The sequence below is a fragment of the Eubalaena glacialis genome, chromosome 6 (assembly GCF_028564815.1).
Source record: "Eubalaena glacialis isolate mEubGla1 chromosome 6, mEubGla1.1.hap2.+ XY, whole genome shotgun sequence".
NCBI classification, from domain to species: Eukaryota; Metazoa; Chordata; class Mammalia; order Artiodactyla; family Balaenidae; genus Eubalaena; species Eubalaena glacialis.
The window spans coordinates 2,094,389-2,111,973 of NC_083721.1; the positions used below are offsets into that span (position 1 = coordinate 2,094,389).

Genomic DNA, 17,585 nt, shown 5'->3' on the forward strand with positions numbered 1-17,585 from the left:
CCTCTCAGGCCATTAGGTATGCTCTACTTCAGCAACAGTTTTGCTAAATCATACTCATCACTGTGTTCGTACCTAAAAGAATCAGTAATGTTCCTTTCAAAGTGCTTTATTACCTAGGGGTAATTTACTCAATAAAAGGATTTGTCGGGCCATATCGTTAGAAAAATAATCATCTGTAATTCAGAGGAAGATTGGTGCATTTAAACTTCACGTGGGCTGTAAAAAGTCATGATCAGCTCATTTAGGCCTACAAGAAACTCAAGACACATTTTTAAGAATCGTTACAATTTCTTTCTTTCTTTTTTTTTTTCTTTGGCCACACCGCACGGCATGTGGGATCTCAGTTCCCTGACCACGGATGGAACCCGCGCCCCCTGCAGTGGAAGCGCGAAGTCCTAACCACCAGACCGCCAGGCAAGTCCCACAATTTCTTAAACTATTTCTGACATTTCTTTATGCTATTAAAAGGTAACATATCCTATGTATTAATCTGGTCAGCTAATAATGAGTGTAATTTCCCAAATGGTGAGTAATTATATCGCGGAACCCAAATTATACGTGCCAGTTACAGCTGACATTCTCGTTGCTTTCCACCACGTGTACGGGGACATCTCAAAAAGTACCTGTTTCAGGCTGTTCAGCTCCCAAGCCCGCCAAAAGATCAACCGTCCTGTTGAGGTCTTCTGAGTTAGGTCCCTGCTCTGACACAAGTCCACACAGATAGCCCAAGGACTTTAGCTGTTGAGATAAACCCCAAATTTCAATTAATTTGCCATAAGAGTCAGCAGAGAATTTACAAATTTAAATATAAAGTTAAAACCATCTAAATACTAGAAGAAATTTAGCTTTCCTATCCAAATGATTCTCATCTGGATATGAAAATATATCTTACTGGGATCATTTCAAACTCAAACCTTCTACGTAATAATCCTCAGAGTGGCTCTGACGCTGGTCATTCCCAGCCTGTGCTGTTCACCCACGCTCTCCCAAGCTTGCAAGGTCTCCCACTCCGCCTGCCCCACCTCAACCCCTCCCGCGGCAGGCCTTCCTGCTGCACGCTCGGGACTACTGTCATTTTCTGCACTTCCGCACACGGCTGCACGCTCACCCTGCTTCGTCCCCCCACCCATTCCTGGAGCAGAAGCCCACCTTTAGCACGAGCGCAGCGAGTGTCTGATGTCTGCCAGATACAGTGATACTGGCAGGGAACGACTGCATCCACGCTGCTCCAGACGCACCCTGAAGTAGCCAGAAGTAGCCAGAGCTGCCTGTGCAGGGACTAAGTGAGCAGCACTTCTCCAAACAGCTAACTCCGTCCCCTAGCCCCGCAGGCAGAGCCTCGGCCGAGGCTCACATCTGCACTGGGGCAGTTACCTTCTCTGTGGCGTAGCTCCACAGACCCACGGTGTGGGCGATGTTTGAGTCTATCTGTGCCCGGTCGCAACACCCTTCTATCCTCTGCAGCACCTCCAAGCAGCTCAGGAACACCCAGCAATCCAGGGCACCGGGTGGCACGGAGACCTGGGGGCACAGGCGCGGGCGCGTGAGGAGAGCGCTGGGGGAAGCACCTGCGCCCGCTCGCCCTCCTTTGCCCCTCCAAGCAGCTACCCAGTCTCTGCAAAACTACAGCAAAGAGAAACGGGACCTGCACAGCAGTCCACCTACGGGAGGAAAGGAGCGATCTGTGTCCAAATACACTATTTGGTGTCATATTTCTGATGATACTGAGTGACTTGGCAGGGATATAACTTGCAATAATGTACTTTAAAAGCTTATTAACAAAAGAAGCCTACAAAAAGGCTGACCGTCATCACTTAGTCTACGTTTGAACACTGGTCACCTCTCAGTTTAAAGAGCATATAAGGTGAAAGTGGGAGGCTAAGACCTCAGAGGACCACTTGATCACATTTCAGAAGATCACGTTCAACGCTAGAAATCTAAATATTAAGTAAATATGGGATGATATTTAGAAATTGTTATTAATTTTTTAGGTGTAATTATGTTTGTAAAAAAGAGCACCTGTTGCTTAGAGATATAATAAAATGTTATCAGAAATTCAAAAGCATCTACTGTATGTGATTGATTCTAAGATGGACTTTTTTTCTACGTTTCAGTGTTTTTGACATAGGAATGCCTCACAGTCAAGGGCATCTTAACACTCACACTTGGCAGAGTAGACTATCTTCTTGGTGGCACTAATATCATGAGGTATTTTACAACTGGTGTCCTAGCTTTGGTGAGACGCTAATTAGTCCTATTCAAAGTGGGAAAGGAAGAGGTGCTGCTACATCAGGTGACAAGGGAAGAGCCGCATAGGCTGATGAAACTGACTCATGTAAGAAGGACTCCTTCAACACACCCTGAGCACAAACAAAAGGACGTGGCACCAACTGGAGAGAACAGAGAATGCTATCTAATGTTCCTATAAATGCTAAATTACCCAGTCTTTGAAAAATGAGACAAACTGCTTAGATCCTTTGAAAAAAATCAGTACAGAAAAAAAATTACATGACCAGAAGCAACTTTCATAAAGTGGTACAACTGACTCTCCTGCCCAGAGTGGAGCACCCTCAAAGGGACGCACAGAGAGCTGGTCGGTAGGATGCAGCTCAGGGACCCTGGACAGAGCACGTGCCTCCCCGCAATCGAACTGGGCGAGCTCCACAGGGCGCGCAGCCGAGGTGGGCGCACGCACTCCAACAAACGCACAAGGGGTGCCAACGGCCCACAAGGTTCTCACCCAGGAGCCACACGTCTACAGATGGCAGCAGCCCGTGTCCCTTTGAAGACCGCCCACCCCAGCACCCACGTTGCCTGCACCTGGCAAAGAGCAAGCCCTGCCCCCGCGCGAGGGCCAAGCCCCGGCCGGAACTGTGCGGCGCGCTCGGCGTCTCACAGCTCACACGCCCTAACAGGAAGGACGCGGGTGCCTTTCCATGGGCTCTGGGTCCCTCTGGACAACTTCCTTTGTGAACAACAGACTTTTTAAAACTGATTCCTTAACATGCACCCTTTAGTTTTCTCCGAGCCTCTCTCTTCTTCTGCTATCAGTGTTACTGGTAACGGCAAGAGTCGCTTTACCATTTTCCAAGCATACGATTAAAGGCATTCTTTTCATTCTCTTTTGCTAAAACTACCTTTTTTAATATAACCCAAATACTGAAAAACCCAGCATCCTAACGTGAACCCTGACGGGGCCGCCCCGCTGGAGGGCCGCGGCCGCCACACGCTTCCCGACACAACATCTGAGCTTCCTCTCGCACCTGTACACGAAATCAACAGGCAGGTATTCTTTGGCGTCTGACCGCTCCAGCTAAACTTTACATTCATGAGACTCTGGGTTCATTCGTTCCCACTGCCAGACGCCAGTCTGCTGTCTGAACAGACGGCAGTCACCGTTTCCCTCGTACGTGATGGACATTTGGGTTATTTCCGGTTCTAGCAGTCACGAATGACGCCACCACGAGCATCCCGGCACTGTCTCCTGGACACCTGCGAACACCCTTCCGTGCAGACCTGGGGGAGACTGCCGGCTCACAGGGCACGCGCAGGTTTGGCTCCAGCAGACACCGCCGAACCGTTTTCCAAAGTTGTGGCGCCAACTCCCACTCTCCTCGTCAAGGAGGGAATTCCGGCTCCTCCCCCGTCACTAACACTTGTCAGGTCTTTCTACTTCAGCCACTGGGGGGGTTTCACTGTGGTGGTAGTTTGCATTTCACTATAATTAATGAGATTGAGCACCTTTTCATATGCCTACTGGCCATCTGGATAGCTTCATTTGCCTACTTTCTATTGTCAGTCTTTTAAGCTGATCTGTAGGAGCTCCTCCCATATCCTGGGTAAGAGCCCTTCCTGACCGCACAGCTTGTGGCCCCGTCACCCCCTCCGTGGTGCTGACTGATGAAGAGCAGCTCTGATTTCCATGCACTTCCCTTCTGGCCAGTGCCTTTCTGTCCTGTTTAAGAACCACTTGGTAACCTCAAGGACGTAAAGATGCTCTCCCATATTATCTTGCAGAAGCTTTGTTGTTTTATCTTTCATAAAATAATAATCACTCGTGGCTGGTGTGAGACTCAGCTGACTCGGAACCGTGTATTCATTGAATTAGTTTTACCTCATGTACTCAGACTCTAGCCCAGCGCCTGGGCTCAGGCCTCAGCTTCTCCTTGGACTCCGGCCGCACCTCGGACTCTTCTCCACGCCTCCTCCTAACCCTTCGCTTCTCTCCGCCTCCACCTCCAGGTCCTAACACCTTGCATGGCACCCCAGCTTCAAACCCAACAACGGCTTCCCAATAGCTACAGAATAAAATCCAACCCTCCAGATGACGTACACTTTCAAAACCTGGCTTCCAGTACCTCTGGAGCCTCACCTCCAAGCCCTGCCTCACCCCTTAAGTTCTAGCAAGACTAAGCTCCTTTAGAGTTCTTTAAATAACAGTGAATTTTCTCTGCCTGAAACACACTCTACTCTCTCTGCACCTGCCACCCAAGCCACGTCCACCTGTGGATCCTGACTCCGCCCGTGAAAACCAAAGCTCCTCCACAGGGCAGGGGTTGGTCTGTCTTGCTCTCTGCTAAAGACACAGTGCCTAGAATAAATGCTTGCTTGGCGCAAAACAGGTGCTCAACGAATAACTGCTGGATGAATGAATCTTCTAAAACCTAGCTCACACGAGACCACCTCTGCAGACCTTCCCCGGCACACGTCAGGCGCTGCGACGCGCCCACGCAAGCTGCCCCTCCCTGCTTGGCACCCCGCCACCTCCCGGACATCCCGCTCTCACGGCCTGGCGGCCCCGGGCACTGACGGCCTGCTCACCTGCTGGCCCCGCGCGCCCCGCTGCGGGTCTCTTGAGGGTAGGTGGGACCCATTTCTTGTGCATTTGCGGGCCCTCTCCGCCACCACTGTGTTTACCACAGTGCCCAGCAGGTAATCAACTGTTTCTTGAACGGTACTGGGCAGTTCCTCCTCGAACGCTTTTTCCCTTTTCCTGGGAACCACTGGCTTTCACCGGTGTCGACACCTTTCACGGCTACCTCCTCCTGTCCGCCCCTACTGCTCTCCCAGTTCAGGGCGGCAGGGCTCAAGGTCACACAACGACCCCCACCTATCCACGTGGGGAGGAGCCCAGCAGAGTGGCTGGTACACAGCAAGCACTCGACGACCCCGAGGTGCGCTCCTCGGCCACACCTCTGCTTTTGTCCTCTGCGGGGCCTGAACCTTGGAAGAGCGATGCCAGCTGGCAGGCCTGGGTGGCTCGCCTTACCCCTCCGGGTCAGCCTGGAGGGTCTGCCCCACACGGCCCCGCGCACACGGCCAGCGGGGCAGTGGCCGCGCACACACGGCACCGGCCTGTCTCTAGACCCTGAAGAGTGCTGATCCCTCTTGGCCCGCCCTGCCTGTGAACATACGCAGAACCGAAGCTGATAACAGACAAGTCAGTACTGAGGCGGACACGTTAAAACAGAAATCCTCTGGGCAGTCATTGTAACAAAAATAAAACGGCCTTCTAGAAAACATCTTCCTTATATTGTTCTCGTTTACCAGTCTGGTAAAGATTAAAATATACACACACATTACTTTCTTTCTTACCATAGATGCAGGAAAATAGCACTGCTAGTGTAACTAAAAATGGGAAGATCTTTCTGGAAGGCAAACTGGCAATGTACACTAAAAGCGGTAAAGACATATGCATCCTTGAACTGGCCATTCTACTTGTACGAACGCACTGCATAAAGATGACGTACAAGGATACACACTGCTGCAACTGCAGACACTGCTGAACAATCCAAATGTCCGAAACAGGACCAATTAAACAAACAGCAGCTCTTCTACAGACAGAAAGGCCACAGACCAAAAAGGGAACCTCTTGCTTTAGAATAAGCAATGACATTTTCTTCTGTATATTTGTCTGTATTTTCCAAATTTATACAGAGAATATACTCAACTTTTGGTAAAGGGGAGGAAATCTTTTAAATGTTGTAGACAAAAAAGATATACTCTGTAATGGAGTCACTGGAGCTCACACAGAACTGACATAACTTTCCAGGTGTTACTCCTTGACCCCAGCAGCTGTACGGGGTAGGTACAATTTCCATGTTCACACATTTGCAATCGGGGAGCTGGCCCCAGGCCTTAGGTAGCACCCCTGGGGTGTAACTCCAGGCCCCACCCCGGAGCTGGCATCTGGCCACCACAGTGCCTCCTACTCAGAGAAGATACTTTAAATTAACTGATAAGCCAACCAGGAAGTTACCAGGGCATGCTTTACAAGCCACAAGAGCAAACACGCACAGCATTTTCTGCAGAAGAAATGTTACAATGAGAAACGCACAAGGCGGCTGCAATACTTAGGCTTTTGGCTTTAAGAGGATGAACAAGCGTAGCCTAACCCTAGAAGAACCACGTACCGGCTCAGCCTGCGCGTTGCCTGACGCCCTGGCCTCTGTGCCCGCGCGGCTCCACCCGGCCCTGTGCAGCAGAACCCAAGGCTCCACGCCGGCCTCTGGCCGTGGACGTGACTGTGAACAATAGTCACCAGAAAGCTAGCCAGACACAGGAAATGAGTCTAGTTTGGAGGGTACAATCAAATGTACAGAAAAAGTAAACAATTCTGAGTCTTGAATTTTCATTGTTTCCGTAAAAATTTAAAGAAACTCTAAGAGTAAACTTTTCGGGTTAACTGCCAACTGCAAAGCTTAAGCTGTAACAACCCCCTGCCCCCAAACTACCTAGAGAAAGAATCTCAGTTGAGAAAGTTGAGAGAAGAATTCTGTGTGTGAAGCCCTGCGTGCCCTCTGCAGTGTCATCTTTTGAAAGAAAGAGCCTAGAAGACGCCAGTAAGGAGTGTCCTCACTTGCCTGAAGGATGACAACGGGCTGACCGCCCTGAACTCACGTCACCTCGTGGGTCCCCGACCCACAGGCAGCCACTGCTGGGCGCCCATCCGCAGGGCCGAGCGGGAAGGCGGGGGGCATCCCGTGCAGGCGGGCTGCTAGCCTCCGAGCTGCACTGTCGCCCTGCAGCTTGCCCCTCACGAAGGGTGCCTGACTCGGGACAGGAGCCAAGCTTGGGGCGAGAGCGGAAGGCACCTCTGAAGCACAGCAGACAGGACAGGCGGCCCCACAGGAGCGCCGCGCCCGGAGCCTGCCAGGCGCCCGCCGGGACCAGCGACGGTGGCTGAGGAGGCACCTCAACGGGCCCGGCCGCCCCGTCTGCTGCCCTGACACCAGGGGACACCAAGCGGGGCACGGCCACACAGCACGAGGGGGACAGGGAACGGGAAGCCGTGTCCTCGGGGAGGAGGGGACCACAGTGCGGCTCCCTCCCCGACTTCAGCACCCTGCTGGCTCTGCAGCAGCAGCAGACAAGCGCCAAGAGCGGGGGCAGCGCCTTCACGCGGGGAGCGACCACCGCGCTCGCTGGGGAAAGGGAAGAGCGCCAGCCGGGCGGGAGCTGCAGGGAGCACCCGGGCCCGGCAGCAGCCGCCCTGGAGGACAGGCGTCCCGGCCGCTGCCCCCGCCCCGGCTCACGCCGCCTGCCACCACTCACTCGGTTCTCTTTCCAGCCAAGAGGGTAAAAACTGACCCGTTCCAGCGACTTCTACAGAACTCGGGACACAGGCCAAGCCAGGGGACCCACCGCACAGCAAGTGAGTAGGACACCGTCCCCACACGCGGCGGGCAAAGATGCTAGTGGCATCCGCTCCACACCGGCTGTCCCGGCCGCCTGCCTGGGAGCTGAGTGTACCCCGTCCCCAGGCGCCCTGCCTTCCAGCTTCCAGAAGGCCTGGAGGGGAGGAGAAAGAAGTGCGGGCGGCACCCTGATCCTTCCTGCAGGGCCAGAGGCCCCCCGACGCTCCCTCTCCTCTCTGCAGCCTGGCAGTTGACTGACTAGTCAACTGTCTAAGGCAAGAAAAAGAATTTGAAAAAGAGAGTTTGTGACCGGCTGGGCCCAGCACTGAACAGGCTGGCTCCGACCACCATCCGTGGCTTCCCACACCTGCCCCACATCCGTGCACGTCCTGAAAGTCCCTCCTGGGGCGACCCCAATTTGAAAGCGCCACGGCTGAACTGCTTGGACTCTAATACACATCCCATGTTTTCCCCCAATCCAGTAACAAGACAAAATCTCTAAGTCAGTAAACTCTCTAGGCACCCATGAACACAGGCGGCCCTGCCCCATTAAATGAAGCAAAGCCCCCGCCCACCCCAGTCTGTACAGCTACACAGGAGTAGCCAAAGCAGATTATCGAAATCTACTCGGTGACAGGCAGCCACAAGAATATCATCTCAAGGTTGAAAATATTATTTTTCCTCATACGCTTGATTAGATGTCCAAGGAAAAAAAATAATTTGATAAAAAGTCTTAAATTCTCAAGTTTGTGACTCAGCTAGGCTAGGCATCTCTTCCTTAGAAATTAACTAAAACAGTGTCTCTTCATCTGGGTTTTAAAAAAAATGTGTAGACCTCTTAAGGTCATTTCAAACTAAGTGTTGAGCCAGTTATTTAGTATTCTAGGGAACACAAAACAGAAATTACTATAACATGAAAACTACCCCTACCGCCGGCTACCCTGGGTCTTCTGTAACTGTGCCCCTGCGAGCCCTGGTGTGGAGCACGACAGAAAGGACAGTAGGCTGGCTTGGAGGATTTGATTCTGTGCCTAGCTATGTTACTTACAAGTCATCTAACCACTTCCAGACCCACTTTCCTCATTTATAAAATGGAATTAGACCATCCACTTAGTTCTTAACCAGGGAATGGGGGTGCCTATGAATCCTCTGAAATTATGTGTAACATTTTGTATGTGCATATGTGCATTTTTCCGTGTAAAGAGGTCAATGAAACAAAAAAGGTGAGAACCCTCAGACTGGACAGTCATTAAAGTTCCCTTACCTCACTAAAATGTTTATGATGCTATGGGCAAGAAAAGAGTTCAGTAGCCCTGGGGGATATTAGTCTATAAAGACAAATATTTCACTATAAATAAACAACTTAAGGCCTCGCTAACTGGTTTCTTTCATACAGACATGCACACACGTACTCATAGCGTACCTCCATTAAACTTCGTGCTACTAATTAACATGGCACAGCTTGCTGTGTATCACTCACATGGTTACCGGCATGTTCATGTGCAAAATCATTTATCTGAAAAGACAGTTCTGAAATAAAACAAACGTCTACCTACAAAACCTAATTCTGTGTGTCCACCAGGTAAGAAATCTTTATCGGTGAAGGCCAGCTTCCACAGAATAAGCCAAAGTTACCTTAAAAAGAAAGTGATCTAAGAGGCTCGCTTTGGGCCAACGTGAGTGAGCTCCACCGTGTTGAGAGCAGAAATTACATTTTCGAGCAATTAGTTAATCAGTGTAAAGAGTAAGTATGCAAATAATACAGTAAAAATTAAGGACATTGACAAAAAGAAAACTCTTTCCTAAGCACACACAGTTCAATGCCTGGGATCGAAGGTTCCGCGTTTTCTACACCAACAGTCAGGAAGCGGGTAAATGGGGAAAAGAGACCACTCACTTCCAAGAGCTTCAGCTCCTGCACACAGCTGTGCAGCAGCTCTAGGGCGCGCTGAGCCACCTCCCACGGCCTCTGCAGGAAGAGGAGCAGGGTGCACTGGCGAGAGAACAGGTAACTGCGCAGATCTAACAGGGTGGCTTCTTGCCTCTGTATCAATCCGCGCTTCTCCATATCTATGGGCTTTCGGAGGATCAATCCATTCCAGCTCTTCACCGGCTGGCAGAAAAAAGTCAGCCAGTTGGCACCATCTAAACAAACACACATCGTGAAAGGCGCTGACTGCAGATTCCTCCACCTCACTGCGCAGGACCGTGAGCCCTCGTGGACCGACAGGCGGCTCAGCTACTGGATAGGCCCGAAGCGCCGGCCCACCCCTCTGTCTGCGGGGACCCCGTCTAGGGACGCGGGACAGGGTGGTGACCGCAAGGACACCCACTGGGTACCTGGCACCTGGTGACGAGCACTGGGGGACAGGACGTCGGCCACGGGGCACAACGCCGTACCAGGCCCAGAAGGTCCTGAGCAGGTCAGGATGCAACCAGAGGCTGCCAGGCCGAGGGTCAGGGACACCTCAGGCTCTGCGGTCAGTCGGCCCCAGGAGGAGGGGCGAGGCCCGGGCGGGAGCAAGCTGAGCGTGCTGTGCGGCTCATCTTCCTTCATTTCCACACTTTGCCTGACTTATTTAAGCCTCATGCCTGTCTCAGCTCAACCATGTCAGTACCTGAGTCACGCTCCTAGAGGAAGGGACGGCAGGCACAAGGAAGACGTAGTAGCAGGAAGCAGAGGAGAAAAATTCTTTAACTGTCAAAAATTTCCAATAAGACTCCTCGATTTTAACTTACAGCCCTAAGACTCAAATGTGATCTTAAAATAAATATAAGAATCTACAATAACAAGTCACTCGATCTTTATGAAAAATGTTTTAATCTACCCTTCTCACTCCCAAAGAGAGGTGTCACGGCCATCTGATTCTACGTTCTCTTCAGGAAGTGACTCAACACTGGCACACTGACGTTACTATATGTCTGAAGTGCCAAATACAGCAGAGCATCCTTTACTGATCTGAACTTAGACTCAGCTGATTCAGTGCCCACTAAGTGAGGTGTCCCCCACCCATCAGGGTCCCCTCCCCAGCAGGTCCCTCTGCCGGGGCCCCCATCCCCAGCACTCTCCTGGCTCCCCCCACATTTGTCAGGCCTCTCCTCAGAGAGCCTCCCAGGCCATCTATCTAACACTAAACAGCACCTACCGTCACCCTACCTCTGCACCTGTGTCCTCTTCTGCAGGCCACACTTACTAGTCTCACTACCTGACTTTAAGTCACACTTTTGTTTTTCTGTTTCTGTTTCCCCTTCACGTAAACTCCATAAAAGAAGGAATTTTGTTTTGTTCCCTACTGTATTTAGAACAGGGCCTGGCACAGAGTGGGCTCTCAGGAAGTATCTGTTGTATGAATGAACAAAAATGAACAATATTATTTAGCTGCTCAAGTTGGTCCAGGCTTACTTTTGGATTTTAAATTGCTCCAGGTTTATTTTAAAACTGAGAGAACAAAGAAATTATGTGAAATATAATGTAAGAAACATGTGAGCTATTTGAGATATATGTGTATAATATGGATATGTAAGATATAAGAAATGGAATTTTACCTCTTCTAAATTTTTAAAACTTAATTGGTAAATACTTTGCTTTGGTTGTATGCTTATGTTTGTGTCCCAGCAAAGTAAGGAGATCCAAACCTGAACTGCATAAAAACTGTTTTGGAGTGGGACTCAATGGGTGACATTTCATCACTCCCAGAACAAGGGCAGTGCCCACAGCCCACGCTGACTGTCCCAGCACCTCACTCCGTACCGGTCTCCTAGCAGACACTACGGTGGCTCCTTGGAATCATGCCTTTCTTCAGACACTGTGACAAGGCTTCTCAAAAGAACCCCCAACAAAGATGTCTATCACAGCACTGCTTGTGGTAGCAAGAGCGGAAACAACCCAAATGTCCAACACCAGTGGGCTGAATAAAGTCTAACGAATCCACACCGTGAAGCACTCTGCAGCTATTATCAGAAATAGCTTAGAACCTGATCTGTTAGCTTGAAGAGATGCCTGTGATGGACTGTTAGTAAGAACAACAAGCTACAGACAAAGGTCATGATAATATGATGCCATTTCCTTCAAAATAAACATCAAGCAAAGAACAGTGAGCGCAATTATAAACTTTTTCTTTGTATATGGGTCACTGTGCTAGTTCTGTATTTTTAGAAGACTTTAAGACATCATTTAAAAGTCTAAAAGAAAGATGAACACCCTTTGCAATGGTGTCATGTAGGACTCAACGTAATGAACTCTCAAACATTACAAAGACAACCTCTCAACAGAAGAACAAGATTCCCACTCTTATGCTAGCAAGGAGACACAGAATCAGAAGCCTCACTAGCCAGCTGGAGCTTGTCGAAATGACACTTTATGTCTAAAAAACAACTTCCTAAACACTTTCATTACTCAAGAGTCTTCTACAAGTGTAAGTGACTAATTCTTAATTCTCATTTCATTTCCTATAGGAACCATGCGAATATATTGTATATAATGTTTTTTAAACAACAACAACAAAAGATGATTTAATCATCAGGTAAATAAACAGCAGCTTCCATACTATTCAAAAGTGGGGGAAGCTATATTGCGAAAAGAATTTGTTTCTAAAATTTCATTACTCACCCCCAGCACCAAAGTTGACAACATACTGAGAAAACAGAGCGTCCAGTTCATCGTACTGCACCAGGGCATCTTCAAACTGCTGTAGCATCTCAAAAACAAAGGCAAGTTCCTCCTATTTACCCAAAAAAAGTTAAAAAAAAAAAAAGCAAAAATATAAATCAGTGTTTTGAAACAAGTAGCTATGAAAGATTACAACAGAGAAAAGCATGCAGCATAATGAATAACGCTTGTGCTACACCAAGAAAAGATCAATTTAATGACCACACATGTCAACATTTATGCACACACAGAGAGAAGACCAGAAAGAAGCAGGGAACGGCCAACATGATCCCCAGAGTCTCTGCGTGACCTACCAGCAGACTGGGCCTGACTGGTCAGCCTCTCATCCTCGGTATTTCCCTGGCCCCCAGACACACACTTTTTCATTAGAATTCTGCTATATGGAAGAGCAGAATTTTCTCCTCCATTTACCTATTTATTTGTATCTATATAGACTCATGGATATGAATTTTACCCCATGGGTTAAAACCGAAGTCTGTTAGTACTTATTTTGTTGCACAAACTGCTCCCGCTTTGGCCACTGAGGGGGGCTCCTGGAGGTGGTGCATATCTTCTTTTGACAGACCTCCACCTTTCTTGTGCACCTCTTAACTTTCTGGTTCTACACGATACTGTATCTTCCCTACACCAGCCCTGCAATCAACCACTTCCACAGGAGCCCTGGCACCTTTTATTGGAGAATGCAGTTTAGAAACCAAGATCTTGGCACTGAGTGTGTTCATTGCTACTGAGGTGTCATTTTTTTCTAGGCCCCATCAGAGGAGAGAGCAAGGAAATATATGTATATGTATTAACCCTCACCTACACGTACCTCTGTATTTGTGAATCTATCTAGCCAGCAGCCATCCAACCATGGGTTCACACTGATTCTAAACCAGCACCACTGGGTTCATTTAGACTCCCTCTTTCCTGGTTTGTTACTCTTAAAAAATAAGCTTAATAAGCTTGAAGGGTAAAGAGACAGGGAAATCTGAAAGATCTGTCATTGGTCAATCATACAGGGAATTATGAACACATTCAAATTCCCTTATGTGACCAAAATCATCCAAATACCACTAAGACAGAAGCATCAGAATAAGAGATAAACTTCAAAATTTCTAATGAGAATTGGTCTTTTACTTATTCAAAGTGCATTATTTCTTCAGTGATTAATATACAAGTGATGTTTAAATATGAAAATCACACTGTTTCCGTCAGAACAGGGTGAACGAGAACAAGGAGCCCTACGAGCAACATCCTTATCGCTCTGCAGTGTTAAGGAGGTCCCCTCCCCCAAACTACTCTAGTACACACCCCTTTGTTCTCTTAAGACTTTTCTTCTTAAAAGAGAAAGAGTTGGGGCTTCCCTGGTGGCACAGTGGTTAAGAATCCACCTGCCAATGCAGGGGACACGGGTTCAATCCCTGGTCCGGGAAGATCCCACATGCCGCGGAGCAACTAAGCCCGTGTGCCACAACTACTGAGCCTGCGCTCTAAAGCCCGCGAGCCACAACTACTGAGCCCACGTGCTGCAACTACTGAAGCCCGCGCACCTAGGGCCCGTGCTCCGCAACAAGAGAAGCCACCGCAATGAGAAGCCCGTGCACCGCAACTAAGAATAGCCCCTGCTCGACACAACTAGAGAAAGCCCGCACACAGCAATGAACACCCAACGCAGCCAAAAATAATAATAATAAATAAATAAATAAATATTTTTTTTTAAAAAGAGAGAAAGAGTTGATTACAGACCATACTTCTGTAAACTAGAGTAAAGAAACCAGCTTAAGACAATCTTTTATTGGAACCCAAGGTTATAAAACAAAACTACAGAGGAAACGTTCTTGGGAAGTCACAATTTAATCACAGCGCCAGGCAGGGAGTGGACATCTTTATCATCAGGATCATCACCACTGCTGGGGCTCCTCTGCCTAAGCCATGTCCACGGTAGACACCCCAGGAGGCCCGAGACACTAACAAAACCAGAATTACTCTGAGGACAAGGCCATTTCATAAAAGGCTAGATGCCAAGCTCTGAAGCAGCAGGGCAGCTGACAGAATGATTACTCAGCAGACCATCTCTGATCCTCTGCTTAAGAAGCCAAGAGAATGAAGCATCATTTGTTACCTACTGTATTGTCTTTTGGTTTTAAAAACTATGTCAATATGAATTACCAAAAGAGAGCTGCCTTATTCATAAAGAATGAAAGAGGGAACGAGAGAAGAAGGAAACAGCCTAGTTCTATACACTCAGCCAAGTACCTGCACCATGAAATAGTCACAGAAGCTCCAGCCTGGCTCAGTCCTCTTCTCCCTCAAGGTTCTCATGTCATCCTCAAACTTGCCTAGGTTTTTGGTAAAAGACATAAGAAGCAATGTCCTGAGTTTGGTCAGGAAAGCATTCCAGGATTCCTGAGTCCGGGAGGAGTCCTTCAAGGGGTCGGAGAGCACGACACACCTGTGGAGAGATGAACGGACTGTGGAGAAACCACTGCAAGCACAGAACCGCTGCCCCATGGCTACCACTTTCCTGGGGTGCAGGTTGACTTCCTCCCTCCCCTTCCTTCCTTCCTTCTTTAACGGGTAAAAAACATTAGGCAGGTGGTGAGAAATCAGATTAGGAAAAGGCTTCATCGTGAACTGGTCGAATGCCACATGCGCAGTCGGTGCTGTTCCCAAGAGTGTTGCTGTAGAATGGACTGGAAAGGGGGAGAGGGATTTATGATGAGTCTTGAGTCTTAGCTCCTGTCTCCAGGGCTCTCTGTAAAATAAGGTGATCGTACCTCACTCAGTTCCCAAACCCCATTTGCCCGGCCCCCTTCAAAAACCTTTTGGTTCCTTGTAACTGACAGACTAAACTATAGATGTTTTAACATGGCACACGAGGCCCATGACAACACGGACCAACCCAGCTGTCCAGCTTTGGTTCCTACTATCTCCAGCTCAAGCCCACTCAGCTTCTCATGCTCTCCCGTCTTTTTACCCAGCACCTTCCCCGCACAGCCCTGCTCAGCCGACACACCCTCACTGAACCTCTCCCCCAGCCCCGCCCCCGCTGCTCTGCGCTTGGCCCCACTGCGATTCCGATTCCACGACCACAGCAGTCAGTGCGCCCTGGAAACACCTTCTCTCTTTGCTGGTCTGTTTCTCCCACCAGACTGTGAGCTCCTCGAGAGCAGCGTTAATAAATACTTGATAAATAAAGGCTTAGAAGGATATTGCTTAACTTGTAGGTATATTACAATTTCACTACAAAAAGACTTTGTATGCATGGTGTAAAAATATCAAAGGCATAAAATTACAAGTGTTTCCAATGGATTTGGAAAAGGCAACACATTCATCCAAGAGATTGGAAAAGGTAACTTTCTTTATCCTTGATAACAATAATTCAGAAAGATGAATAAATCTGAACTCAGAAATAACTTTTAAATATTGATGTTATGAGTTTCAACATTCCTCCTCTGTAAATATTTTACCTGAACTACCAGCAAGTAGCAAAATGAACAGATTCTAAGTTTCATTTTCTCTGGGCCCCATCATACCTCTTGGAGGGAGGACTAAAGCTATGGATTATAAATCAGTGGACAAAGGGTGAAACAGCCATAGCCTAGGTGGTCCACCAGGTGAGTAATCAGTACCAAGAAGAAAATTTTTAACTCGGTGGCCGGCTTTAATCCAGTCATTCCATCCCCACTAGATTCTGTTTCTTCCCCTGAAAGATAAAGGGGTCCAGTCAGCTCACTCCTAAGCCCCCTCCCTCAAAGGACTAACGTGTATTTATTCACTATATGAGCTGCGAGGGTCTATCAGCTCAGTAGTTTCTCCTTAAGGCATTCTCAAGGATTATAATCCATGTTTATTCCTGACCAGACACAGAGTTCTCTATACCTACAAGGGGTAGATGAAAAAGGAAACTGACACAAACACCAATCACCAAAACGATATTTTCCTTCAGTGACCTGGTGCTTATCAATCAGACAATATATTCATTACACTCTCCATCCCTTATTATGCCCTTCCACATTTACTGTTTCTACTACGTCTTCTTCTTCTCTTATCAATTAATACAACAAACTATGCTTCAGAAACCCACATCGAGCGTCATTAACTGAGAAAGGGAGAACCCAAAACTGCCCCTCAAGTCAGGGCTGGTGGAGTCCGATCTGGAGTAGAGCAGCGTCCACAGGTCACGCGGCTGCATGGCAAGGAGCTCCAGGCCGGGGTCTCCGCCAGTCACGGGGACGCTGCTGGCACAGACAATTAACACACGACCCTCTGTTTCAGCATCACTTACCAAAAGCCTGAAAGTGCACAAAAACTTTCACCAAGCAATTTTCCTTTTAGGGAGTTATCCTAAGGAAATAATTAAGGATGTAGATAACATCTGAGCTAGAATGATGTTTATAATTTTATAATAATAAGTAAGCAATAACTTATAAGTCCAGCAGAGGACTGTATAAATAACTTATAGTGCATTAATACTATGGACTACTATATACTAACTAACAATAATAGTGTAGAAACACAGTTACTGTTCAGAGAAAACATTTTATATTAAGTGAAATCTATACTTTAAGAGTACAGATTTGTCAAAGGTGGCTTTGCAAATTCATGAAAATCAAAATGTTAGAAGGCATCTCTAAATATTGAAGATGAAATGTTAAAAATTTTAGTAAGTTAAATTTTTTGTATAAAGAATAGTCATTAAAAGCAAGTTAGGGCTCCCCTGGTGGCGCAGCGGTTGAGAATCTGCCTGCCAATGCAGGGGACACGGGTTCGAGTCCTGGTCTGGGAAGATCCCACATGCCGCGGAGCAACTAGGCCCGTGAGCCACAACTACTGAGCCTGCGCTCCGCAACAAGAGAGGCCGCGACAGTGAGAGGCCCGCGCACCGCGATTAAGAGTGGCCCCCGCTCGCCGCAACTAGAGAAAGCCCTCGCACAGAAACGAAGACCCAACACACCCCAAAATAAATTAATTAATTAATTAATTTTTTCTTAAAAAAAAAGCAAGTTAGTTTTAAATGGGCCTAGCAGAAACATACTTTTGGAAATTAGATAAAATTATAACGTAGACAAAAGTAATCAGTAAGCACTTCAAAAAAATTATTACACAATTTGAACTTTTCATAAGTTTAGACTAACACACCCCATTAGTACCAATTTATTTACTTAACAAAATCCCAAACAAATATGATTTCTTTTGTTATATTAAAAACCACTCAAGGACTCCCCTGGTGGTGCAGTGTTTAAGAATCCTCCTGCCAATGCAGGCGACACGGGTTCGAGCCATGGTCTGGGAAG

General features: G+C 47.9%; 1 protein-coding gene across 4 annotated transcripts in view; it reads right to left on the bottom strand.

Moving 5' to 3' along the window:
- TRAPPC10 (trafficking protein particle complex subunit 10) overlaps positions 1-17,585 on the bottom strand; it is a 90,402-nt gene that overhangs the window by 31,029 nt on the left and 41,788 nt on the right. For all 4 annotated transcript variants that reach the window (XM_061193846.1, XM_061193843.1, XM_061193845.1 and 1 more), the window contains 5 exons: positions 14,545-14,740; positions 12,247-12,358; positions 9,535-9,782; positions 1,375-1,521; positions 624-738 (listed from right to left, as the gene is read on the bottom strand). In XM_061193846.1, the coding sequence (XP_061049829.1) occupies positions 624-738; positions 1,375-1,521; positions 9,535-9,782; positions 12,247-12,358; positions 14,545-14,740 (818 nt within the window). The remainder of the gene's footprint in view (positions 1-623; positions 739-1,374; positions 1,522-9,534; positions 9,783-12,246; positions 12,359-14,544; positions 14,741-17,585) is intronic.